At 50.8% G+C, this 27623-nt stretch overlaps 1 protein-coding gene across 2 annotated transcripts in view; it reads right to left on the reverse strand.

Moving 5' to 3' along the window:
* The window catches only part of IGSF21 (immunoglobin superfamily member 21), a 283680-nt gene that overhangs the window by 144671 nt on the left and 111386 nt on the right, over window positions 1-27623 (reverse strand). For both annotated transcript variants that reach the window (XM_074975635.1, XM_074975633.1), the window contains exon 2: window positions 16022-16134. In XM_074975635.1, coding sequence (XP_074831736.1) covers window positions 16022-16134 — 113 coding nt within the window. The remainder of the gene's footprint in view (window positions 1-16021; window positions 16135-27623) is intronic.

The following is a 27623-nucleotide window of genomic DNA, read 5'->3' on the forward strand; positions in this document are numbered from 1 at the left end:
CTGTGTCCCTGTGACTTTGGCTGCTGCCCATGGGAAGGGCCTTTAATGACTGTGGCCAGTGGCTGTGAGCTCCCTTTGTTGTTTATCACCTGGCTGCAGGCTGGGGCCATTGCAGCACTAGCAGCCGGCTCCAGCCAGCCCTCCCCCCCAGCCCCCGTCTCTGGCCATCACTGATAAGGGCAGCCGAAGTACAAATCATCTGTCAAGGGGGGTTTATTGTATGAACACCACGTCCACCCGCCAGGGCGGTCAGTGCTGGAAAGAGGTCTCCATGGCAACGTGCAGCCACCTCTGCCTCCGGGGACTCATCTCTAGGGGGATTATTTTTAAATGGTAGCAATTTTGTCCGTTCACCTTCCTCTTCTAAACGTTTATACTGTTGAGCCACATTGCAAATGTGGGGGGAATGGAGCTGAGCAAATGACTGCCTGGTAGCTTGGAAACCTGGCTGACAGAGAGGTAAAACACTCCCCCGCCACCATTCCCATCATGTCTTCTAGCAGTAACAAGAGACGGATTTGGGGATTAGTTAGAGGCAAGATAAACCCTTGAGTGCACCTACAATAGCAAAAAGGGCCCACAGTCCAGGATTATTCCAGCTTCCTGGGAACCCCTGGGTAGCCAGCTCTCCGTCATTGTGGCTCCCAGGAGAGGACATGGCCAGGAGAAGGCAGAAAGCAGCATAGCCTTAGAGACAGTTACACTGAGGAGAAAATTAGAGCAGCCCCATGGCTACTCTAAATTGAGCTGAGGACCAAACTGGGCTTTGGATGGGGTTGGGATGAGAATAAATGTGGGGGACCCTTTGCTCAGGTCCTACGCCAGACAGATCCTGAGAGCTGGCCCTGGATGCCTTGGGCATGATTTTAACCTTCGTTTGTGAGCAGAAGCAGGTTAAAAAAGAGAAGAGAATGGAGAGGCATGCAGGTCTGAGGGGGCTGACTCAGCTCCCTTTGGAGCAAAGCTTTAGCTTCAGCCTGGTCTAGGGAAGTGAACACCGAGTGAGAAGGCACATAATCCTGCATCCTAATCCCCACTCTGCTGTGTGACAATGGACAAGTCACTCAGCCTGGCTCCATGTCCATAGCTGTCAAACGGGGACCGTGGTGCATGGCACACTCGAGGGCTTTGAGACGTAAGTAATACAGGGATTTAGCTAATTTAAAGGGCTAAGTCTTATTAACTTCCCAGCAAACAGTGAGGAAGCGCTAATGTGCCCATTTGCAATTCCTCCAGTCTAGCTAGAGACAAAGCCAGGTTGGCAAGTGGGGATGGAGAGTACTCGAACAGGGCTTGTGAGTCAGCTCATTAGGGAGGAACAGGCCAGTGGCTACACTGGGACCTGGATCTGGGACCCAACTTTCCTGAAAGGGCTTTGGACCCATCTCTGGTTTCAGACACTCAAACTTCTACTGCACTGCTTAATGCTGCTGTCCGCTGTGGGAAGTCCCAGCTCCTGCTTTTCCCAGGACCTCTGTTGTCTGTCCAACTGCGTCCCTGCCACCACCTCCGAGCCAGCAGTTCCTGTTGGCCCCATGAAGCTGCAGCTGCTCAGGAGTCATTTCCTGGGTTTCCAAAGTGGCTGCCTGCCTTGCGCCCCGAAAACGAGCAGCCCGCGCTCCGGCATGCCCCAGCAATTGGGGCACAGAGATCTGGAGAACCAGCACATGCATGTGTAGGCACACAAAGGCTCTGGGTGAAAAATGGGGCTCTGGCTCCACGTTTTATGGCTTGACTGGGATGCTGAGGAGATGGGACGAGGATGCTGCCCAGCCTGGGTTCAAAGCAGAGTGTTTCCTCAGATATTTCTACAGCTCTCATCGCTGTTAAATAATGCTCCAGAAAGACCCCCGAGCACAGAGAGAGCTCCCACCCTGGATCACAGGCAGACTGTGCTCTGTTCCATACGCTCCTGCCCCCCCTGCTCCCAGCACACTGCCTGCTGCTCATAGCACATAATGTCATTGGGCCACAAATCTGCTTGATCCTCAACTCCCAACAGCATGGAGACCTCCATGTACGCTCTCTTCTCTGCAGCCGCACTTCCTGCAAGTCTTTATGCTGCCTGGCTTGCAGGGGAACCACGCTGAAAAGAGAGAACAGAAGAACGGCCACAAAGGTCCTTCTAGCCCAGTGTCCTGTCTTCTGACAGAGGCCAATGCCAGATGCCCCAGAGGAAGAGCACAGAACCAGTAATCAAAGTGATCCCTCTCCTGTCGCCCATTTCGAGCCACTGACAAACAGGGCTAGGGACACCAGTCCTATCCACCCTGGCTAATAGCCATTGAGGGACCCAACCGCCAAGAACTAACCTAAGAGATGCAGTGATCTGGAAGGAACTGTATTAACAAAGAAAGTCCTGAGCATATGGGGGAGCCCAGAAAGCTTTGCGTGGCATTTCACAAACTACGGAAAGAGAACGGAGGCCCCAGTTCTCTGTCACGGTCTCTGCTGTAAAGCGTTAACTCGACTGACGCGAGTGAAGTTCCTCTGATGGAAGACTGGAGTGAGGATAGAACTGAAAGGAAATGTCTGGCTGCTCCAACTGCAGGGGAGCCCAATGTTCCTGGTCTCAGAATAGTTTTATTCTTTTGCTGTTGACAGAGATGGGCAGGAGACAAAGCCACGCAGCTCAGCTTGAGCTCCGGAGCAGCATGCACACACAACCAATCTTTCCAGCCCTGGCCCCGCTATCCAGGGCTAACCAGCAGGCCCCTGACTCAGCTGATGGCTTTCCTTCCAACACAGAAAATCGACTGAGTGGCTGGTGTGTATCTGCTCTGTAAGAAAACTCTGGGAATTGTAAAATTGTTCTGGCACCTCGTTGAGTCTTGAAACGCAACGTGCCCTTAATGTTACCACTCTTCTTCCTTCGGCTCCCTTCCCAACCCTAGTGGATTACCATCGCTGGGGTATGTCCACACTACCAGGAAGATCGACCCAGTCAAGGTCGATCTTCCAGAGTTCAACTGCACGTGCCCGGTAGAGACGTGAGAAATGGAATTATCTGGGGTCAGCAGTTGACCCCTGCACTCCTCAGTATCGTGAGGAGTAAGGGAGGTCAGTGGGAGAGTTTCTGTGTAGACAGCCATGTACGTCCATTGCAGGGAAGTTGATTTCAGCTGTGCAATTGCTGTAGCTAGAATTGCATATCTGCAATCGACTTACCTGCCTAGTGTTGACCAAGGATTGTGGTAGAGTCACGCTACTCAGCATCCACGGCGGGCTATCCAGCCTGCCACTGGTTCTGCACGGCTCCTTTCACTTACAGCATTTCAAAGTCCCATCCTCAGCCTGTGCCACCTGACCAGTCTATTTGCATCTGTGTGGCACTGCCCGAGTCGCTCGTTCCTTTTCCAGCCAGCCTGCAGGGCAGAAGGTGAGATTGTCGCATGCTTATCAGCTGGAGCAGCCCTGACAGTGGCAAGTGTTGGGTCAGATTCCCACCTGGTGTCACTGGCCGCATGCCGCTGACCTCAGTAGCACTACACCAGTTCATACCTGCTGTATTTCGAGCCTCTAGTCGCAAAGCCAGTGGACATGAGCAGGAGCCAACAGGTCACAGGGATGGCCGGTTTGCCCCCTTTCACACCAACGGGGATGTGCTGTGATCAATTCGCCCCAGTGTGCCTTCATAGATTTGTCTCTTCTGTAACTCCTGTTACATCAGAAGGCTGTGGATACAGACTCATTTTCTTTGCTCAGTAGTTACTAGGATTTCCTCCTGCCTTGAAACGGGCACTGCGGGCTCTCTGGTGAAAGGAATGAGATGTCTGGTGCAGCAATAGGCACTGTAAGTAGCAGCATACGCTGCTTCCTACAAACAATAGTGCCCAGCAGGCAGCTGACGATGGGGAAAGGTGCAGGGAAGGCGAGACACAACAGAGGAAAGATGACAGCTTATTTTCCCTTCTCAGAATAGCTCTGGCAGTTGCAGCAGGAGCTCAACCTTTTATGCATGGACATGAGTTGAGTCAGGGCCAAACCTTGGCATTAGACGTGAGCCTTCATCTTCCAGGAAATGCACTGGGTGTTCAGCTGAAGTCTAGAATTTACCTCAACAGGAGTGGTTTTCATCCGGTGTGCCCTGGCACACTGGTGTGCTGTGAGAACTATCCACATGTGCCATGAAATTTTATCAGTTTCCCTTCACTGGGCCTCTTTGTAGAACCATGGCAGGGGGACAGTGATGACCCTGTGTCAGCTGGGGCTCAAGGAGTTAGACTGCCTGAGTCCCAGCCAGCCTGGGGTTCGTCAGTTTCCCCTCCCAGTGGCTCTGTAAAGAACTACCCTGGAGGAAATTGACCAACCTGAGCCTGCAGAGAAATGCTGACTCTGCAGGAGCTTGATCAGGCTGAGAGGCACCTGATGTGCTGCTTCCCAGGTGTGGGGACCCCCCCGACTTCTCCCTGCTGTGGCAAGGGGGGTGGGAGGGAGAATTTGGGACACAGTTTAAATGACACATCCCAGCGCCAATGGGCTGTCGGGGAGGGAAGACTGCACTTTGGAGCTGCACCCCCCCCCCCCAACACGAGTAATCAAGCTAACCTCTCTTGTGAGACCGTAACCATGGCAAATGTAAGTAAAGGGGACATTTATGAGCAATTGTTAACTGTTTGTTTCATTGAAGTGTGCCGTGTCATTGAAAAGGTTGGGAACCACTGCGCTGCAGGGTAGAGCTGAGCAGGGCTTACCTGCTAAATCCATCTTGTCTGGATCATCAGGCACAGAGATCAAGAGAGGTAAACACATCTCTTACGGAGAGAGGCAGGGCTCTCTTGCTGAGCTCGTGGGATACTCTCTTCTTCCACAGATCTGCACAGACCAGGTGCCCTGTAACATACGCTCATCAGCATCCCTCCCCCTCCTGCAGCCAAATGGGTGTCAAGTCACTCCTTTAACTCTGAGCTCTCGTGTTCCCTTTCAGCCTGAAGTGAGGCACCAGCAGCCAAGCGACCCTGCGGGCATCTCGCTACCCCAGGGATCGCTCTGGGCTGCCACAAGGCAGGGCCCTTCTTGCTTTTCTAAAACAAATCAAACCAATGACGAAACAGCTCTGCGCAACTGGTGCCAGCATCTTGCAGAAAAGCACTGTCAAAATGATTTACAAATTGTGTAAATATAACTCAACAACTCCTGCATCTCCGCACCAGCTCACTCGAGAGCATCATTCATTTTTAAGTGAGCAGGAGACTGCAGCTAGAACTCTCAGCATCTGCCTCAGAAAGGTCCATGGGAAAAAAAGAAGGGAGCAAAAGAGGAGGTGGGCGGGGGGCGGAATCAGAAAGGCCACTTCTACTGTGACAGACATCTGGAGTGCAGTAAATGGACCAGACTACGCTGGAGTTATAGGTTGTGTTAAGACCATAATGTGAGATCCTCAGCTGGTGTAAACCAGTGTAGAGCCACCACCTTGGGTTTACAAGGATCAGATCCGTGTCTGTGCACATCCCCAACCGAAGGGCAGGTTCTTTCACCAGAACAAACCATTTCCAAGAATGTTGCATAGATGGACAACACCAGCATGATTTTCTTCTCCTCCCTGGCACAGAGGTTAAGGGATATGCCTAAGGTCGAGCACATGCCGAGATTAGAACTCCCCTAGGCTCTTGCTTGCTCACTCCACAGAGCTGCCCTGCACACTTCACTGCCACCCAGAAAAAAAAGGCATGTGGGTAAACCATGCTTTAAAGGCTGGCAACCTAGTCAAGCAACCTTCAACCTTGGGTTGAAGTCAATGAGACTAACGTGCTTAAGTACTCTTGTGTATTGCACTGGTGTGGTGCATGGGTAGGAGCTGGTCGGATCCCATGCTGTGAAATGGCAAAACAGAGCCCCATACAGATACAAATGTATACCCATGGATGTGTCTGTCCATGGGTATTAAATGGTTCTCCTGGGAACCTCAGCAGCAAAAGCAGCAGAACATGGGCCACTGCCCCATGCTGGCAGCTCTGCATGCAGAGCTATGCCACCCCCCTGCTCTGCCCTCATGCCTCCCCACAGCTGTCTGTGTCTCTTGTCCAGGGGTGTGCCAGTGAGCCTGTGGGGCTGGGGTAGGACAGCAACACCAGAGGAGCTGCCAGTGCAGGACACTGGCTCCCGAGAGCAGTGACTGCATGTTCTGCTCCTTTCCTCACTGCAGTTCCTGGGAAAGCCCTGTGGTTCCCCAGATACTGATTTACACCACAGATATCTGCAGCCGTGGGTCTACTCTTATATCCATGCAGGACTCTGTGATTAAGGCTCAATAAGGTACATCTACTTTGCACCTTAAGTCCAGACTGCAGACTCAGTGCTTTCACGCTCTGTGCTTGAGATTCTGCGCTGCATCGTAACCCTGAATGCACAACGGCTAGGCTTGGGATTCCCACATCCACACTGCACTGCACAGCCCTTCTGACTCAGCTCCGTGGCTGACCTGCAGCCAAACTGCAAAATGACAGGGCTTGGACCTGGGCTCTGACCCACCTCCTGACCAGATCCTGGGCCTTGGCTCCTGAGCTTGAGTTCCTTATCAGCTGAGCGCTTGGGCAGCTGCCCAGGGTTGATTGAGGTGCTGCCCAGCTGATTAGCAGAGCCCCCCCAGAGGGCAGCGTATGTTTCTATAGGTGGTGCACAGCTACACATGCCTTGGTGCACATAACAAAATTCATTCTGTCCAGGGATGGAAAATAATTAGAGAGAACCGTGTTGCTGACCCATGTCAGACTGAGTTGTGTGTGGACAGAAGCAGGGCCTGGGCTTAGTATGCAGTTCAGCCATCCCCTGAGAAAGAGTGAACAAGTAACAAACCAGAGGACTTCCTCTGATGGGCCTTTTCTCTGAGCGAGGACTTGTACCGCAAGGGAGCGTTGCTGTTTGGGAGGGTCGGGGATGCTCTTCACTCCCTGTGTGTATAACAACAAGATGAGCGGAGGCAGCGGCCACCCTCGCACTCCTGGAATAAAGGGGGGATGTTCAGAGATGAACCTAACAGCCGGGTTATTTCCTTCCACTTCTCTCCCTGCACTCAACAGCAGCTCAAAATGAAGAGTGTAATTTCCTTGGCTGCCCCAGCACAGCGTCTTATCACACAGGCTGGGGTGCCTCTCCGAATGGGGAGGATTATGCAAATAGAAAATCAGCTTTGGAGAAAGTGGGCTAATCCAATATTACCGAGCAGGGCTGCGATTGAGCAGAAAAAGGAAACAAAATGAGAACGGAGAAGTGGGGGTGGGGGGAGGAGAGACCCCGCCGAGGGCTCAACGCCCTGCGCAGAAGGCCAGAACTGGGCTGACACACCAGTAAAGCCCTGAAGCACTGCCTGGGCCTTGTGCTGCCCCTCTGCAGAGGGAGAATGTCGCCCAAATGGGCGGAAGTGATGGCATAAGGGGAGCAGGACAAGCTTAGACATCTGGACTTGGCTAACATCCTAGTCCTGAGCCCCATCAACAACGTTCCCTCTGATCATTTCTGTGCGGTTGCAGAGGTTTCCATCTATGTGCGGAATAAAGTTTTTATGTGCACTGAGGCATGTGGAATGGGCACCACCAAAAAAAAAGGCAAATCTAGGGGTCTCCAGGGCATCTTAGGTCACCTGGGGGCTTTGGGAGGATAGGGGGCTGCATAGAGGGGAGCTCATGGGGTGGCAGGAGGGGCCATGAAATACTGGGGGTGGCCATCAGTGAGTTTTGCTGAGCCTGTGCCCAGGCCAGGAATACTGCTGGTGGTGCATCACCACAAGCCCATCTAACTCGCCACCTCTGGCTGCATTCCAGTGGCTGATACCCCTTTGGTGTGACCTTCAGCCTGGGGTGAAAGTTGCACCTAAAGGCCAAGGCAGCTACGTTAGGATGGAAGAACATTCACTGTGTATTTGAATCTCTCTTAAGGCTTATAAGGCCTTTCGGAACCCCCCTCCGCACTCTAACGTTTCACACACGTACATAAAGGCCAGCGAATACAAACACGGAAATGATAGGAAATATCTTTGCACCAAACAGAATTATATCCTGGATAAAGAATAGCTGAAAGGTCCAGAGCCCATTCTGAGAGGAGCTTTGAACAATAAGGAGGCATTTAGAACAAAAATCTGAAGGGAAGAACACAGAGTCCATCAGCTATCACCAGCCCCTTTATCCAGCCCGGTCCCCCGCCCCTCCTTTGCCAGCAAACACACAACTAAAGAGCTGGATTTTCAGACCCAGGGAAACTTTTAGTTGGCCAAGCTTCCTTTGATGAAGCCACTCTTCCCACTGTGGTTTTCATGTTCAGTGGCAGAACCTCTGCCGAGTGCTACCTGCAGGACTTGGACGGGTTCAAAGACTACGCGACAGCTGCAAAGCTTCTCAGAAAGTGGGTCAGAAGAGGAACTACACCCAGATCCCACCACCCTGCCTCAGCTCTTTGGTACAAGCAATTGCAGTTCACCTTCACCCGTTTCCCAGGGCTTAAGAAGGGGAGCTGCCCCAACTCTAAATCCAAACCGATACAGTCAACTCTCAGGTCAGCATCGTAGCCTACTGTGGTCACTATGGATGGCAGCAGTTCAGAAGAACAGCATCACCCCAGTGTTCAGGCCAGATTCCACCTTGGAATCTGCCTCCCAGAGGCCTAATCCTGGGAGGTGCCGAGTCCCTGCAGCTCCCACTGAGCTCACCTCTGCAGATAAGATTCCAACTCCGCCTCCTGCAGTGTTAGCTAACCTGTTCTTCGCTTCCTGTCCAAGGGCCCAACCCCACAGACACTGTCCTGATGAGTAACTTGACTTACACGTAAATACTTGCAGGGCTGGGGCCCGGATGAAGCAGCATTTGCATGTCCCTGCAGGGTGCAACGTCAGAGAATGGACAGACAGCAGCGAGGCTGGGAGGGACCATTACATTCCTGTCTGCTTTTTGAAGCTGGAGCCCCCGCTTGCAACTCTGTTTGCAAAGTCCGTCTAATTTTCTGAACCCAAAGAGAAGACAGGGATGTGCCAACAATAGAGCTGAGATCAGAAGAGCTCATTATGGCCTGGTACCAAAGGCTGGGCAGCCTGCAGCTGGGGTATCTGGGAACCGCACAACAGAGAGGATAATGAATCAGAAGAGGTGCAGAAGAGGGTAATTGGGATGATAAAGAGTCTCACGAGTTAGCATTATGAGAAGAGAAGAGAGGATAATTAAGTTTGTATTCATTAAAAAGAGGAGATTAAGATGGGACATGGCTCAGCTGTACAAAATCCCGAGGACAATGGAGAAGGTGGATGGCCCGGATCTGTTGCGGAAGGAATATGGAATCAGAAATAAGAGGTGTGTGAGCTGAGTTGGAGGCAGGGTGACACACGCAGGGGGCTTGGGGCAGCATGCTGGCACACAGCACTTGGGACACACAATAGATGCTGGTGCCTAGCACCTGGGCCTCACTCGAAGCATTTCAGTCTGGAAGGAGGAAACTCGAGATGCAGAGGGTGGGAGAAACTGATTTAAAAGCTAGTGCTCCTTTCAGAACAATCACTCCAAGGGCCAAGGTCTCAGGAGCAATCCTACAATACAACAGAGGGACTGCAGCGACAGTGCAACAGAAACAATACAAAACAAAAAAGAGAGACTGGCTTAGCACCTGAGAAAGACCCTCCAATTTCACGCCAAGAGATGCAGCCCAGAGCTGTCTGACAATAATAGAGCATAGGGCTCCGCCTGGTCCTTATATACAACTGTACAATGACAAAACAGAATATGCCTTATAGGCCCCATGAACACCCCCATGCAATAATTAACAAGTGGTGCATTCTTGGGCAGCCCTATAATGACAAACTGAAGCTGAGACCCTACAATAACGAACCAGGGAACACAGCACAAACTTCAGGCAATGGAGACAATAACAAACATCACGGTGCATGAGCAAAGCTCCATAGCAAATGAGAGACTGCAACTCACTGCTCTGGCGAGATCCCGCGATACCAAACCTGCAGGCGTGAGCAACAGAGCAGAAAAAAAAAATCAGACCAGATTTCAGTCTTAAACTTCTAAAGGAATTTAAGAGAAACAGTAACATGAGGGGAAAAAATCCTTCCATCATCTCCCTTAAATATACAGCAATGCAAAGACTCCCTGCACTATGGGAACCCATTCAGCCGCAACCTTAGCTCACCCCAGCGGGATGAGGCGGGTGGTGATGGGGAAGGCTCCACTCTCGTCACAGCTGTCTGACTCATCAGGGGAATAGCCAGGACTGGACTTCTGAGGATTTCTGCATGTGGGCAGGCAGTTGCAACAGAGACCCCTGATCCCTGAGGGCCGCCCTGATCAGACCCAGGGTGCTAAGAGGCTGCACATAGAATACTCTGATTTCCAATCCTGTGTGTGAGACACGAGGTCCATCTTTCTCCTTTCAACTGAGCTCTCCTAGGCGTGGCCCCAAAGACCCCTTGCACTCCCAGTAACACCCTCTGGGATGAACAAGCCAGATGGCGCCATACAATTCTTAACTGTTTCCAGTAATTTTCCTTCTTTCGGCCATCCTGTCCTAGCCCTCAAATGGATCATGGCACAACAACCATGGTCAGACAGGCAGCAGCTCACCTCCGTGCTTCTGCTCTGAATCCAGACTCCGGGGATTGCAGGGCGACAAGAAACCCTTCAGAAATCAATGCCTCTCTGGGGTGCTGGTGGGTGACAGTTTGGTGGCAGATTTGTGCTGCTGCATTCAAGTGGGTTATCCTCCAGGGCAAACTTGGGCACCTGGAAAGCCCTGCCAGAGACCCCAGAATGATCTGAGGACCTCTTATTCTCCTGCCAGTTGGGTTGGTGGAACTTAGCATTGCCTCATCTGCTCCAAGGAACAAACGAGGATCCCACTCACCATGAGTCCTATTTGGCTTCCTAGCTAGAAGTGTCAGCAAAGAGCCTCATGGCTGAGTGGACCATGCACCATGTTCCCTGTAAGCAGAACGTCTGGGCAGCTGCCCAGGAGAGATTCAGGCGCTGCCCCGCTGATGAGCAGAGCACCTACAGCTGCCCACCGTAGGCAGCTTGTGTGTCTATTGGTGGTGCATGTCTTGGCACGCGTGACAAAATTTATTCTGCCCACAGATGGAAAAACTGAAAGGGAATCCTGACCATGCAGCCTGAGAAACCATCTCCACCTTTTCTGAAGTGGTCTCTGCAGGTTGGACTCCAAGTACTTTGGCAAGGGAAGAGGAAGAGGGCATTGCTTCTGTTTGTGCGGCAGATAAATCAGCCATCTGGCTTTCCAGGCTTGCTCATCTACAAATCTTTTAGTGGCACTGACTTCATAAGAAACCTGATCCCCTTGGCTCACACCTGTTCTCCAAGGACATGATCCAAAGCTCCTTGCAACTATTGGAAAGATGCCCACCATATCACTGGCCACAGCAGGAACATTGCACTGGCCAGGGTGGAATAAACTGGGGAGAAGCCAGGAAGGAGAAAAATCCCCAGCTTTGATTTAGCTTCCGAATGAGCCTGTCATTGCATCTTCCTTTCAGCAGAGCATGTGTTCACCTTTAATCTTTCCATGGCGAGTAAAAAACACTGCTCTTGTCAGTTAAACACAGTAGGGCTTATGTCAGATGGAGAAGTCTGGAAATCACACTTACAGGGCTAAATTTAGCTACCTGAGATGGGCTGGCACTGACAGAATATGAAGACAATAATCTTTGTGTTCTCGAGCCTCGCAGCAATCTAAGCTGTGGCTTTGATGCTCAGGGACTGCCTTCAAAGCAGTCAAATCCCAGTCACTGATTCTGTCTGGTCCTCGCCCATGTCCTGAGGACAGCAGATTACATGGTACTAGATAGACACAAGTCCGTGTGAAGAAGGGCCAGGACCACGGGAAGGAAAGTCTCTGAGAAGCAGAAGGTATGAATCAATGCATGGGCCTTTCCAGGTGCAAGGCTGCTGCACAGAAGGCAAACCTCGCTCTGGGATGCAGCAACCAGAGCGTAAGCAAGACAAGAAGAAATTCTTCCTGCTCTACTCTACACTGATTAGGCGTTGGCTGGAGTATTGTGCCCAGTTCCGGAAAAATGGGTACAAACTGGAGAAAGTCCAGAGAAGAGCCACAGAAATGACTACAGGCCTAGAAAACATGACCTAGGAGGGAAGAGTGAAAAAAGTTGAGGTCATTTAGTTTGGAAAACAGGATGGGACATGATAACTTTTTTCTAAAGACCAATACATAAAAGATTGTTACAAGGAGGAGAGAGAAAAATTGTTTTCCTTAACCTCGGATGATAGGACAAGAAGCAATGGGCTTAAATTGCAGCAAGGGAGGTTTCGGTTGGACATTAGGAAAAGCTTCCTGTCAGGGTGGTTAAACACTGTGTAAGACCAACAGACCCGGGTTGCCGGCACCAGGAATAGAACCTGCGAGCATAGGGACTAAAGCCCTGCACTCTACCAAGTGAGCTAAAGCCCAGCTGGCTCTCAGCCAAGGCTGTACAGCAGAGACTTCACTCACCCTAGAATGAGGTCCCAGTACCCCTGGGTACTACAACTGGAATAAATTGCCCAGGGAGGCTGTGGAATCCCCAACACTGGAGATTTTTAAGAGCAGGTGAGACAAAGGCCTTTCAGGGATGGTCTAGATGATACTCAGACTGCCCTGAGTGCAGGGGGCTGAACCTCTCCATCTCCTTCTGCTGGGGCAGACGACCTGGTGCTCGCAGCAAAGCGCATTGGGGGTGGGTGTTAGTGGTCACGTCTGTAGGGACTGAGTCTCAAGGGCAGAGCCCAGATGTGTCCACGGAGGTTTCACACTTTCCCCGCGAGGTGCTTTGGGGTGGACGCTGAAAGCTCCTGCTCCAGCTTCGTGTCAACAGACCCCAACGTGAAAGCGCAAAAGCCACAACTTGCTATTTGGCTGCTTCTAGCAGAGCTGCATCCGCTCTCCATTTCCTCTTAGCTTGGTGGCTGGTAAAAGACCCTCCTGCTGTCTCAGTTCCTGGGTCCCAAACCCCTCACATACGCCCTGAAAAGCTGCTCCTAGAACTCCAGTTCTGTGCATTACACTCTGCTGTCTAACCCAGAGAACAAAAGCCTAAGACCTTCCTTGGTCACTGCCCCGTGCCAGCCCCAGGGCCTCTGTTAGATGCGCCCACATACAGCCACGTGGGCCTGGAGCACGAAGGAGTGGGGGATGCTAGGACGCGAGGGGTTAATCCTGCCATTGAGCTCTCCCTGCATTTTAGAGGTGTCTGACTTGCTGTGACCCCAGGGCAGCAGCCACTAAAACACTGAGAACAATTTGTGAGCTATGGAAAAAGACAGACAAAATTGCCAGGTAGAGATAAATTCCCAGGATCCTCTGAAGAGGTTTAATACATTTCGGCAATATAAACAGACCTTTTGGCTTTTCTGCTGTCCAAGTGACCTGGAGCTAAATGAGCTCAGACAGTCTGCTAATAAGCAGTGGTCCTTATCTGAGACAGATCTTGCTTGCTTGCTTGCTCTCTCTCTCTCTCTCTCTCTCTCTCACACCCACCCCCAGATCTCCTACATATCCAGAGATCACTCAACAGTCATTACCAGTTCTCATGCGCATGCGCTCCCAGATCCTGCATGCCCCACACACAGACGACATCCTTATGCACACGCAGACACAGAGTGCACACACACCCATCATGCTCTCACACATGCATGGATCGTCTGCACATGCCCATCCACGTGTCTAACCGGGGGATTTCTCTCTCGCGCACACACCGATTGGTGATTACTGGCTCCACTGGGGTGTGTGTCCCTCTGACTGTACTAGAAAAGGGAGTAGACTCCCAGACCTTGAAGGAATAAGGCCCAAGTGTCCAGCGTTTCACTCTCAAGTTAGCGGGATCCTCCCAGCCGGAATGCAAAACACAGAGCAGCAGTCCTGTTCCCCATCTGCTCTGCACCTCTGAGGAGCCGCGACAGACAGATTTCTTTGCATGCAGCCATGCTGAGCTCTTTGAAGCTAGCAGCCAGGCGTGGAGGGGATGTAAGTTAGGGAAAAGCTTCTGAGGATGGAAAGACTCTGGGCTAAATTCAAGGCTGGTGGAACTCCACCGAAGCTCATGGATGAGCCTAGATGGGTTCGTTTGTTAGGTGTCTGCGAGCTAGGTGGCACCAGGGTGGTGTGGTGTGCTCACCTTTCAGCTGCATAGATCTGGGCTGAGCAGTGTCACTACAGAAGCACCACCATGGACATCACCTGGCATGATGGGAGGGTGGGGGGCTGTTTGAAGGACTTCCAGGCCGTGTTCCTCCCATGAGTGGAATAAATTGTGTTGCGCAGCAAGGCATATGCTGACATGCACCACCCATAGAAACACACAATGCCAGCTGCGGGCGCTTGGCCAATCGGCTGGGCGGCACCTGAATCTCGCCTGGCCTGCTGCTAAAGCGCTCACCTGACAGGGAATGCTGCTCCCAGGTCCCTTCCCCATTAACACACAGCCCTGCACAGGGCTGAGCTACATGAGTCGCCCACACAGCAAGGGAAGCTGCTGCCTGTACAACGCGGGGCGGAGACTGGGGACCAAGGTGTGTTGGCGGAGTGGTGAACTCCAGGGTAGTGTAAGAGGGGAGGCAGGTCAGAGTTGGGGTGGACTGGCAGGGCTGTGTGAAAGGAGAATGGCCCAGCACCACCCCGCGCAAACCCTGCTTTGCACTAAGTCCCTCGCTTCCACGAGCACCTGACTTGTCCGTCAGGTCTGAAGTGCAGCTTGCCGCCCACTGTGCAAGTGAGGTCCCCAACAGCAGGTGCCAGATGCGTCTATGTGACACGCGCTGGTGCCCCCGACCCCGCACGCAGCGATGCATGCTGGTCCAAGCCGGTCTTTTCATATCCCAGCCAGAGACACCTGCCACTGCTCCCCAGCCGTTTGCAGGGAAACGCTGTTACAAAACGAGTTTGAGTTCCGTCCCAACGTGAGCAGAGCGAGACGAGTGAATTCCTCAAGACCCCAAATGACCCCGTCTGGCCGGTGGTCACCTGATAGATTTATAGGCACTGGATTTGCTTTGGCTCCCATTCAGGTCTCCTCCAGCCTTCACCCATGCTTCCACCCAGCTCCAGCTCAGCTGGCCTCTCCCCGAGGAGAGACTGCCGCCTCCTTATGCAGAGGACACTGGCCCAGCAAGAGACCAGGCTCATGTTCCCTGGGCAGAAGGACCGGCAGCTTCCATGGGCAAAGTTGGACAGAGGTGGCTCCATGCCCCAGGAGGGGCAGAGCCTCTGGTGGGTTGGATGGGGATCTGTCAGCTGGGTACGGTACTGAGCTGCCTCTGCCCTCCACCCTCAGCATTGTACCTGGCCAGGACATGGCACGATGGTAAGCACTTCCAGCTCCCAAGGGGAGAGGGAGCGGAGTACTTTGCCTGCCAGCCGCCCCGCATGGAAACAACATGGAATGGCCGGCTGAAGCCTCTCGTGGAACATAAGGCCACACGTGACCACTGGGAACTATGGAATGGCTAGAAGGAAACTCCCAGAGCCAAATGCAGGGAAAGTTCAATCCACATGAGAGCTCTGCAGTTGGCCGTTGGCTGTAGTACTCCAGATCCAGGCGCCCTGATCTTTGGGAGCCAGATCTATACCTGGCCAGGAAGTCTCTCTCCAGTGGGGCTAGCCGGAGCCCCAGCTCCAAACAACCTTGATACCCCAGGGCTGGCCCCAGCAGTCATCTTCCAGATTCCCTCGTGGCCAGCAGAGAAACAGCCACCGCTTTGGCTTTCTTTGCAAGGCCCCTCTAGCCAAACCACCCAGTGCCAGAGCCCATCAAGGGAGCATCACAAAACGACTGGAGCAAAAGCCAGAAGGGCCTGGAGGAAGATCTCCAAACTCTTCCTTCCATGCATTTAAAAGCCACACAGCCAGCCCAGGCCTCCCTGGTACACTCCTGCTCCACTTTTCAGTGGGACGAGGCAGTGATACGTTGGCGGTTTCCTCTGGCATCCCACAGCTGCATGGCTCCAGCCTCACCTCAGGCACTGGAAGAACAACCCGGCCTGGTCCTGCCCCAGGAGGGCGCGGGGCGGGGTGATAACGGATGGTCACTTACCCGGTACCAGACTATCTCCCGCATCCGGCCATCCGTCTTGAAGTTACATTTCAGGGTCACGGCGTCCCCCACCACCACAGGCGGGAGCGGCTCGATGCTGACAGTCAGGTAACCTGTGAAGGAGCAGAGGGAGAGGGACACAGCATGAGACAAGGGAAGGGCCACAGGCATCCATGAGCTAGAAAACTGGTCCCAAGTGGGGACAGAAGTGGAGAAGAGCCTCCATGTGCCCCATCCTCCCTTCACTCCTGTTCCTGCAGACACAGAGGCAGCCTCAAGACAAAATCACTGAGCCCAACTCCCCTCTGTCCTGCCCCTCAGGGAGTCAATGTCACCAGTGCAGTGTGTGAAACACTAGCATTCTTGCGCAGAGACCACGGCCAACCAGGCTGGCCTATAGCCTCTCACTGTTCCCTCGTACTCCGCTATCTATCTGTCCCCATCTATTATCTCCTTAGATTGCAAACCCTTAAGGCAGCAGCCCTCTCTCCACTCTGTGTTTGTGGAGCACCTGGCACGACGCAGGACTGGGAATGCAAATACTAATAATAAATCATTTGCCCCACAGCCTCTACATGAAGGTTTATGTTTTCTGCATTACCAATCCCAACTGTTCAAATCACATAAGTCAGGATCCCCAGATCATGAGACTGGCTTACTTGGGTCCCATCTTCAAGCCTTCCTCTGCAAACAGGTGGGCTAATAAAGGAGCAAGTTACTTTTTTTTTTAATTGAAAACTGAGAGGCTCATGTCATCACATGACTCCCAGAGCTGAGACTGTAAGTAAAACACCAAACAGTGTAAAATTCACAATTCTATCATAAGAGTTGGCAATGCCAAGTTAATACACCTCTTTGCACAAGTTAGCAGCATAACAATGCACAGTCAGTGTGTGTGCTTTATGTTCCTCACTGTGTCCTATTCACAGAGGCTACGGGACTGTTATTGCTTTCAGGTCACCAGTCAGGCTGAGTAGTACAAATTGAGTCTGGGTCATAGGTAGACTTGGAAGGATTAGATTTTTATCAGGAAATGTCAGAATACGGTTTCACCATACACATCCAAACCAGAAGAAACAAACATTATTTCCATCAAAAACAACTGCAGTTCACAGAAAGGCAAAGAAAAATGCTGTTCAAGAACTTGCTAAAATTTGAGTTAAGGATATTTACTTCGTATATTCTGACGTGCTGTCCAATATCTGTCGCATCTACACTACAGAGATCTTCTGAAAGATGATCTTCTGGAAGATTGCGTCTACACGCAAAAAAGTGGATTGAAAGAGCAATCTGCTCTTTTGAAAGAGACTGTCCACACAGCCCCCACTCTTGAAATAACAGGCCAGGGACTGAAAAATCCAGCGGCATGAGAACTGCTCTTTTGAGAAAAGGGCCCGCGAACATGAACACATGCTTTTTTCCAAAAGAATCTTTCGGGACACGACGCTCTTCCTGAGCTGGGAGCAGAGACGCCTTCTGGAAGAAGCACCGTGTTTTTTTTTATTTCGGATTGAAAGAGCGTGTTTTGTGTGTAGATCCTCTGCGGGATCTTTCGGAAGAGCCCCTTTTTTCAAAAGAACTTGGTGGTGAAGACGTGACCTTTACGTTTTAGTGGTTAGAAACCTTAATATTTTACTCTAAGCATCTATGATCTCTCTCATGGACTCATCCCCCATAACTCCCTGCCACTGGGACATTTAAAGCAATATAGAAAAAAAAATCCATAGATACAAGCCCTCAAAATTATTAAAATTTTTTAATTGTTTTTTTGCTGCACCTGCTTAAAGAACATGAGGTCCCGAGTCTGGTCCCTGGCATGTCAGCCGCCACCGTAAGAAACAGGCTGTTGCATCTCACTCTGATCTTGCACCTTTACATCACTGAGTGTTGTGGAGTTGCAGCTGGGCAAGCAAAATGAGACCTGTTCCTGTTATACATGTAGCTTTTCAAAAACACTTGGTGCGGCTTTGTTCCCATTCACATCAATGGGAGGATTATCAGAAATGTGCACAAGACCTGTGTTGAGGGCTTTTTTCCAGCAACAGGGACAATGACTTTGCCCACCCCCTGAGATACCTGGATGCCAACAGATTTAGGGAGAAAAATCAAAGAAGGGGCTCCTGTCTCTTCAAGGTTAATAGGTCCCATGTGCCATAAGGGAGGCTTCAGGTGGGAGGATCAGGCTGAATTTTGAAGTAACCCTGGATAGTAATGTATCTTTTAGTGGAAACTTTGTATGACTGTGTATCTCTGCGTTTTAATAGACCACAGATTTTTGCATTAGGCTTTAGATTTGTTGTTTTGTACTACTTTGTACCTTTGTATTACCCTTTTTATTGGTTATTTTATATTCATAGGCACTTTGCACTGGATTCCATATTGTATTTAAAACTCCATTTTCACTTTGTATTAGCCTGTAAACCTTGTGCTGTGTGCGAGCGGGTGTGTGAGAGACACCTGGAAGTGTGAATGCAGATGCTTAAGAGACCCTCTGGAGCCAGCTTGTCTGGACAACAAAGACTTGGTGGCCGAAGAACAATAAGAACTGGACTGTACAGCGGTGACCCACCCAGACAGGAAGATGAAGTCCCATCTGTAGGTGATGAGTCACATAGAGACTGGGGCAGTGGAAAGCATCAAAGCCATCTGCCTTTGACTGGTGACTCACAGCCTGGGGCAGTGGGACAGAACCAGAACTACGGTCTAAAAGCTGTCAAAGATGTGTGCCCCACTACAGAGCTGGGTTCCTCTTCTCCCCTTGTAAACATCGGAGCATTGATCTGGATCAACAGAACCTGGCTCCACACTCATAGAATCATGGAACAATTGAGCTGGAAGAGAACTAAAACAGCCATCGAGTCCAGCCCCCTGCCCTAGGCAGGACCAAACCCATCAGATCAGCCCCACCAGGGCTTTGTCGAGGTGAGACTTAAACACCTCCAGGGATGGAGACTCCACTACCCCCCTGGGTAGACCATTCCAATGCTTCACCACCCTCCTAGTGAAAAAGTTTTTCCTAATGTTCAACCTGGACCTTCCCAGCTGCAACTTGAGACCATTGTTCCGTGTTCTGCCATCCATGACCACTGTGAACAGCTTCTCTCCAGCCTCTTTGCAACCTCCCTTCAGTAAGTTGAAGGCTGTTATCAAGTCCCCCCTCAGTCTTCTCTTCTGCAGACTAAACAGTCCCAATTCCCTCAACCTTCCTTCATAGGTCATACACTCCAGCCCCCTAATTATTTTGGTCACCCTCCGCTGGACCCTGTCCAGTGTATCCACATCCTTCCTATAATTGGGGGCCCAGAACTGGACACAGTACTCCAGATGCAGCCTCACCAAAGCCGAATAAAGAGGAACAATCACTTCTCTGGATCTTCATCTGGCCAATGGATTAGAGTGAGCAACCTTTGAAACTATAAGCAACCACAAAATGTGTGTGTGTGTGTGTGTGTGTGTGTGTGTGTGTGTGTGTATTACTCAGAGTAAACTATGCATATTATATGCATATAACATAATGGTGCTGTATTCTCAGTAAATGTGGCGTTCTTGCCTTGTCTCTCTAAAAAGATCCAGTGCGCGTCTTACAAGCATACCAGTTGCCTCTCTTGTCTGCTCTCCAGCTGAATCTCAGGGTTAATGATCACCCAGGTGGCAACTCAGAGGGCGATTGCTTGGAAAGGTGACACAAGACCCCATGGCAGTTGCACAGCATGAGTCTGGCTTGTGGAGCAGGTGCTCCATAAAAGACTGTCCAAGGCTGTTCGGTTACAGCAGCAATGGGAGGCTGAGCAGCTGTCAGTTTTGCGGGAAGGCAGGAAGCCCCCTGCAGAGAGAGGGACCCATCGCACCTCTTCCCCTGCAGACACGTCGAATTCGAGAGCAGAGGGCAGGAAGCTGCAGTGCATGCTGGGTGACAGGACAGCACTCAGGGCAGTGCTGCCAGAAGCTCTGGAGTCCCCCGGGGGGTCGGTGAGCAGCCATCAGGCAATGGCTAATGCCCAAGCAGCACCCGCTGCGAGGTGGCTCACAGGACACGTGAGCTGCCTGGCTGGGCCCACCACAGGGAAGGGGAGAGGCTGGGGGTTCGCCTCTCTTTCAGGTCCTAAGACGGCTCTGGGAGGTTGGGCCCAATTGCAGTGGACAATTGATTCCCAGTGCACAGGACAGAAAGGTGGGGGTATGGAGTGAGCCCCAACATTGGGCCTGGAGGATTTTCTGAGTCAAGTTCTCACTCGTCGTTGATTTTTGGCTTCTCACGATCCCCTCCCGCCCTCACTACCTACGAGCCCCTCAGGTCCTCTCCTCACCTTTGTCTCCCTCATTCCTTGCTCCTCGCAACGGAGGGGCTGGCACCTGAGATGGAGCGAAACCGCAGCCTCGCGCTCCAAATGCAGGTGAGCTGTCGGGCCTGTGTCTCCACCCTCCTCCTCCATCACTTTCACCCTGCACCAGTGTTGCCCGTAGCTGTGCAACAGAAAGGCAGCTTTTTGCAAGACATTGCCTTGACCTGCATTCTGTCCACCACTGGGGCAGGATCCCTGCTCCATGGCAGCTGTGGAGTCCTGGGGAGGGAGCAATGGAGAATTAGCACAGGCATTCTTGAGCAGGCTTCAAAAACAACTATTCACCCTCCAGCTATTTGGAGTCTCTTAAGTCCCTTCAGTGTCCCCACCTGGCTCCTCTCACCATAAGGAGCCCATCAGGAATGGTTATTCCTGAGCAGATCAAACATCCATTTAATCCCATAACCAGAAAAGTCAGAATACACCAACTGGTCTACCAGGACTGCTGTCCTGCCTCTGGCATTGGCCAGCGCAGTGTGCTGCAGAGAAAGGTATTCCCGGCACAACCAACTGCGAGACACGATGCCTTTGGGGGGAAAAAGTTCCTGGGGCCCTTTGACAACTTGTGTTGTCTTGCATCGGAGTTATTCAAGTCATGCAGCAGTGAGTTCCACAGCTTGCACATTCCAGAGTTACAAAACTAAGCTGACAGCTACCAAAGGAACAACACCTACAAGTTGAACCCCTCTCCACCGGTACCCTCCGGACCTGACTGGTGCTGAATGAGAGAATTTCCCAGACTACAGGAGATCACTATTATATAGCAGATTACCAACACTTCCACTGCTTACTGGGCTCTTAGAAGACATTTAGGTGTAAATTACAACTGAACAGCAGCACAGAGAGCCAGGACCGACGGCTACAAACAAACTTTACGGGACCACAGGAAAGTTGGCCACATGCATGACAAGTGGTCATCCAGCCAACTAAAATCATGCTGGAATACAGATGTTGCTGGAGGAGAGAGTTTCAGATTAGAGAGATTCAACCTGCAGGCACTCCCATAAAGGAGCGTCTCACCAGAACATACTCAAGGGAGAGAACCACCACATGGTTTCCATGAATATAATTAGGAGAGGGGCACACCCACTTGAATGAAACCCTACCGTGAAATGTAGAGTTAAATACATTGCCAAAGGATTAAAACTAAGTAAGAGAAATGGAGACATAATGGGAAGAGAGACAGGAGCTGATCTGCTTAGGCTCCCAACCAGGGAGAGGCAGAAGGAGTTAACAAAACATTCAATGAACAAACAGAAGTCAGCCTTTGAAATTAATCAGTGCTTGGGGACTACAAACAGGCACTTTCTTCTTCTGAGTGTGGCAGCCACACCCTCCCACCAGCCCAGGGAGCAGCGAAGCAGCATGGTGAAGCTGCAGGGTAGGGAAGCAGACAGGCTTGTGTATAACAGCTGCTACTAATTGGCCCTGACAGCAAAATCTTCCAGATCAAACAAGCAATCTGCCAGGGGATGGGAAAAGATCCAGAGGCTCCCACAACACCCACCCTGGCACTTCATGAGACAGCACATTGTTTATTGGTAAAACAGAGACCTCCTTGCTTTTCCAAGCTCTCTACAGCACCTGCGATTTTTCAGGACCACAAGCAACCTGAGGCTACTGAAACACTGCAGGGTCACCAGGACTTTCTAGAGTGGCTCTCACACTAGCCTCCTCTGGCTTCCCTTGCCAATCCAACATGCAATGGGAATAAAGCTAAGAGAGCTAAACTGGACATGGGGAGAGCCAGGATATCTGGGTGTGCTTACTGGCCCTCTGTGCCTCCAGAACTCCTACAGCTACCACCATGATCTGCTGGAGATGCTCAGGTCATGGAATTAGGAGTCACATAGTTTTCCAGGACTGGCAGTCTAGAGTAGTGAGCAAGCTGCAAAGGAAACACAATTCACCTCCATTCCATTGCACCAGTGCGTAAGCAATTAAGCAGAAGCATTGCTTTGGCTTAATTTTATGCAATACCCTGGGAACCAACTGGGTTGGGTTCTAGACCTGCCCCTGCCAGGGATTTGTTAGGAGATCTTTGGCCAATTTTTCCAAAAGTGATTACAGGTTGACCCTCTCTCATCCAGCACCCTCGGGACCTGACCAGTGCTGAACCAGAGAATTTGCCGCACCACTGGAGGTCAATATGTTCTTGCACGTAACCAACCCTTCCATAGCTTACTGGGTTCTTAGAGGATACTGAGGGGTAAGTTACAGCTAAACAACAGCACCTAACACCGAGAGCCAGGACTGAGGGCTGGAAACAAATTTTATGGGACCACAGGAAAGTTGACCACACCCATGACAAGTGGTCGTGCAGCTAACTAAAATCATGCTGGAATACAGGTGTTGCTGGAGGAGAGAGTACAGGACTAGAAAGGTTCAACCTGTACTGATTTGCAGGGCCTCCAGTTTATTTTGCCCAAGCTGCTACATCTCAGGTAAGAGGATCCTGTTAACTACTTGGCTAGAGTAGACCTCTTGTCTCACTCCGTGTCTCAGTTTCCCCATTTGTAAAACGGAGCTAATGCTAGTGACTCAGTCGAGTGAAGCACTGGGCACTGCAGGCTTGGAGGCCACAGGAGAGTCAGGGCCTGCCTGCACTGCCAGCAAAGCAGCACTGGCTCCCTTGGAATTATAGGATCCTTGGGCTGGGAGGGCCTCAGGAGGTCATCAAGTCCAGCCCCCAATCCTTCAAGCAGGATCAACCCCAACTAAACCATCCCAGCCAGGACCTTGTCAAGCTGGGACTTAAAAACCTGGAGGGATGGAGATTCCACCACCTCTCCAGGTAACACAGTCCACTGTTTCACCCCCCGCCTGGGGAAATAGTTTTTCCTTATATCTAACTCACTCCTCTCCTTCTGCAACTTCAGATCATTACCCCTTGTTCTGCCGTCTGTCACCACTGAGAACAATTTCTCTCCATCCTCTTTAGAGCTCCCCTTCAGGAAGTTGAAGGCTGCTATTAAATCACCCTGGTCTTCTCTTCTGTAAACTGAATAAGCCCAAATCCCTCAGCCTCTCCTCATAGGTCATGTGCTCCAGCCCCTTAATCATTTTTGTTGCCCTCGGCTGAACCTGCTCCAGCACATCCACATCCTTTCTATACTGGGGGCCCAAAACTGGACACAGTATTTCAGATGTGTCCTCACCCGTGCTGAATACAGGGGAATAATAATTTATCTAGATCTGCTTGCAGTGCTCCTCCTAATGTACCCCAATATGCCATTGGCCTTCTTGGCTACAAGGGCACACTGTTTACTCATATCCAGCCTTTCATCCACCATAACTCCTAGGACCCTTTCTGCTGTACTGCTGCTTAGCCAGTCAGTCCCCAGCCTACAATAATGCTTAGGATTCTTCCACCCCAAGTGCAGGACTCTGCACTAATCCTTGCTGAACTGCATCAGACTTCTTTTGGCCCAATCCTCCAATTTATGCAGGTCACTCTGGGTCCTATGCCTACCCTCCAATGTATCTGCCTCTCCCCCTACTTAGCATCGTCTGCAAACTTGCTGAGAGTGCAATCACTAATGCCCAAGACCTACCCAGTGAGGACAAAGTTTTTAGTAAACTTGCTGTTTTCCGGGGCTGCCTGGCTGAGGGTACCTCACAGTGAAGCTGCAGGGCCTACGAGACACAGTTTTTCCAACAGGGTCCTGCTTATGCCCAGGTCAGAAACACAGAGGGTTAGTAGTGAATACCAGCCCTAAGAATTAGAGAGGCAGCCGTGTTCGTTTGTGTCTTCAAAAACAACAAGAAGTCCTGTGGCACCTTATAGACTAACAGATATTTTGGAGCATCAGCTTTCATGGGCAACGACTCATGCATCTGATGAAGCAGGTCTTTCCCCACGAAATCTTATGCTCCAAAATATCTGTTGGTCTACAAGGTGCCACAGGACTTCTCATTGTTTTTACAAGCTCTAAGTAACTTGCCCAAGAACACACAGGAAGCCTGTGTCAGAGCGTGGACTCAACCCTGAGTCAACCACGTCCCTGGCCAGCACCACCCTCTGCTGCTTCTCTTCTAATCTGGCTACTGTGGCCAAGCCCTGCCTCCCCCAGCGACCTTCAGCTGATGGGCAATCGCTCTGTGCCGAGTACGATCCTCTTCCAGGGGCTCCTGGAAGACGCCTGTGCGAGACAGATTTTAAAAAGGAGAGACAGGTGCACAATCGTCACCACATTGTCTTTGATGGAGAGAGCTGGAAAACAATGGCATTGACACCACGAGGATTGGAAATCCTCTGCAAACTGCAGCCTTCATGCACCTTTGCAGCCGTTATAACACTACACAGCAGGTTCCACGGCCATGGTGCAGTGATCCTCCAGCTGCTCTGCCCTTGGGGACTTCTTAGATCACACTCGGCCTGAGCCTTGGCTGTTCTGCCACGGGTGACCGTAAGGGTGTACTTGGCTCCAGGGAGCATCGCTCTTAGGGTCACTGAAACATGCAAGACTCTCCACGACGACAAGGTGGTGATCCATGGAGGGGACCCTACACCTGGGGTCTCGGGAAACTGGCACCCTCACAAGCACACACACTCAGGTGTTGCAGCAGTGGATCTTTATCGGGGGCATGGGGGGAGATGGGGTACTTCAATCCGGACCCCTTCCACACACACACACACTAAACCCATGTCCCGAAATATGAAACCTTTGACCCCTCCACACCCTTCCAGCACTAACCAACCTCCCCTCAGCAACACTGCTGGACTCGCCCTAATTATCCCTGTCTCCATCACTCCAGAAACACTTCCAAGTCCTCTAAATTGCTCCACTCCGGTCCTCGCAGGCGTGAATCCCACAGATTCATTAAAAAGGGTGTGCTAAGATGTACCCCCTGTTTTGTCAGTTCTGCCTGTGCTGCCAACCCGTTCCAAGGAGCAGTCCCCACCTGCCTTCCTCACTCAGCAACCTGGCAGCATGAGGCTGGGTGAACAGATGAGCGACTGATCCTTCTTTACTCCACGCTTCATTATTCTGAATATCTCCATCACTCTCCCTCCTGTATCTGTGACAACATTTATGGCGCTCCTATTAGGAGACGTTTAGTAAAATAACCAGCAATATTTAAGAATTAGAGACAGACGCGCAGGGAGAGTACTGAAGATAAATCTCTCCTTTGATGTTAAACGTTCCTAGAACGTTACGCTGAGCAGCGCCACAGATCAGCCAGTGGCACACCGCTGTTCCCTGTTCTCCTGTGCCTCTCGTTTTCCCCAGGTCCCTTTTCCCCTCCCTTCTTCGCTTTTCTTTTTGGCAGCAGGAAGGGACTGGGAGTTGGGATTTGCAGGATCAGGCCCCAGCATCGCATCCCATTCCCTGCTCAAACTTGTCAGCTAAGCCGTCTGGCCCACATTCCCAAACAGTGATTAGAGAGAAATGTTGGGGTGCCCATTGGAGACCCCTCAAAGCTGCGGTGTCTAACACAACAACCACTAGCCGCGTGTGGTTATTTGCCTGGTTGAGTATGGCTAGTCAGCCTGAACAATAAATATCTTTTCACAATACACTAAACCCTCAAAATACACAGCTTCAAGTTGTGTGTTTCTCATTTTAATGAGAGTTAAGCACAACCCAAAGCTACTCTGTAGCCCCTTCCCCCTGCCTTCCCCAGTTCCACTGACAGCCACACGGGTGCGGAAAGCAGGGAGAAGCAGCCAGGAAACTGACCGTCGCCCAGATAAACAAGGTCCGTGATACCAATCAAGCGATCAGGGTTGGGTCGATAAGTTGGCTACCAAAAGAAAATTACAGTTAACACATATGCTATCCATTGGAACGTGGAATGTTCAAACACTGTGGGCATCTGGAAAATTAGCGCTGCTTCGGAAGGAGATGGAGAGATACCGACGCAGAGGCAGCAGTGAGAACATGTGTGGAGTTGGGAAGTTGGTTTAAAACAAGTACAGGTATGAGACAAGGAGATCCAATATCGTCAAGTATCTTCATCGCACGTCTGGAGAGAGCAATGGACAAGATCAAGGAACAGGTAGAAGGGATATCTGTGCATGGGAAAAGAATTATCAACTTGAGGTTTGCACATGATATAATTATCATTGAGGAAGATGAGGAGAAGCTAGCAAGAACAATGAAGGTGCAAAACGAAGAAGGGAAGCAGTTTGGACTGATTATGAACATCAATAAAACTAAAACAATGGTATTTGGAGATAAGAAAATAGGCTGATGAAGAATACTTTTTTGTCCGTCTGTGTACGGCGAAATTAACATTTACCGACCTTTTCCAGCTTTCAAGGCTAGATACAAACATGCAAGAGATGGACCATTCCTTCACTGCTGGGCTCCCCTGTTCCCCATCATTTTCTTTCCTGAGACAAGTGGCAGGAATGTAATCCCACGCCCACACGCTGATTGCAGGTTCCTCCAGAAGAGGAATGTTTCTAGGGTCCAGCAGGTTGCAGGGTGGGGAAATGCAGAAGATAAGACACATTTAAAAAACCAAAGCCGCCTGCCAAAGCAGCACATGGAAGGAGAATGCTGGAGAGAAAGGGAGTGGATCTAACAGCTGTGCAAGCACACCTTGGGGAAAACACGTTACGGATACACAGAGCAATCAACTCATTGCTTGCAACCCCATTTCCTTGGTTTGCTCTTGGAGCATATGCCTGGGTGACTTGCTGGCAATGCAGTGAGTTGCTGCATGAGAATGGGGAAACCTGTGGCCACATGCACACACCCCAGGGTCTACCACCTGTGACTCTGAAGCCACGTGCATCTCTTTAAAGGACTTCTTTGTGGCTCCCAAAGCAAAAATTGCAAAGAAAAAAAAAACCTTCTGAATATTTTTCATAAACAGCGAAGGTCTAAAAGACCGACAATGATCCCAATTCGTATCTCAATAGCAAATCAGAGGTGATCTCGAACAGTTGGGTAACTCCCCCTTTAATATGTGCAGTGCATTGTGGGTACGATACTGTATCTGTGTTTTGATCATGTTGCTAATAAAGTCTTGATTTTCCAAAGGAAGCTCCTGGTGTTCCGGCTGCGAAGGGCAACACGCACTTTAAGAAAGAAAACCGAAATTAAATGTGAAGTAAAATTGGCGTAATAAAAGTCGGTGAAAGTCAGGAAGGCAGTGGCACAAACACACACATAAAGTGTGAGGAAACAGAACGTGTAAGGAGTTTGTGAATGTCCTGCAGTAAAAATGTGTTGCATTACGAATCATTGTGTTCGTGCTGTTCTTAAAATAGGGGTTACAAAAAGTGCGGCTCTGATGCTCTTTAT

Source organism: Carettochelys insculpta, chromosome 23 (assembly GCF_033958435.1).
Source record: "Carettochelys insculpta isolate YL-2023 chromosome 23, ASM3395843v1, whole genome shotgun sequence".
NCBI lineage: Eukaryota > Metazoa > Chordata > Testudines > Carettochelyidae > Carettochelys > Carettochelys insculpta.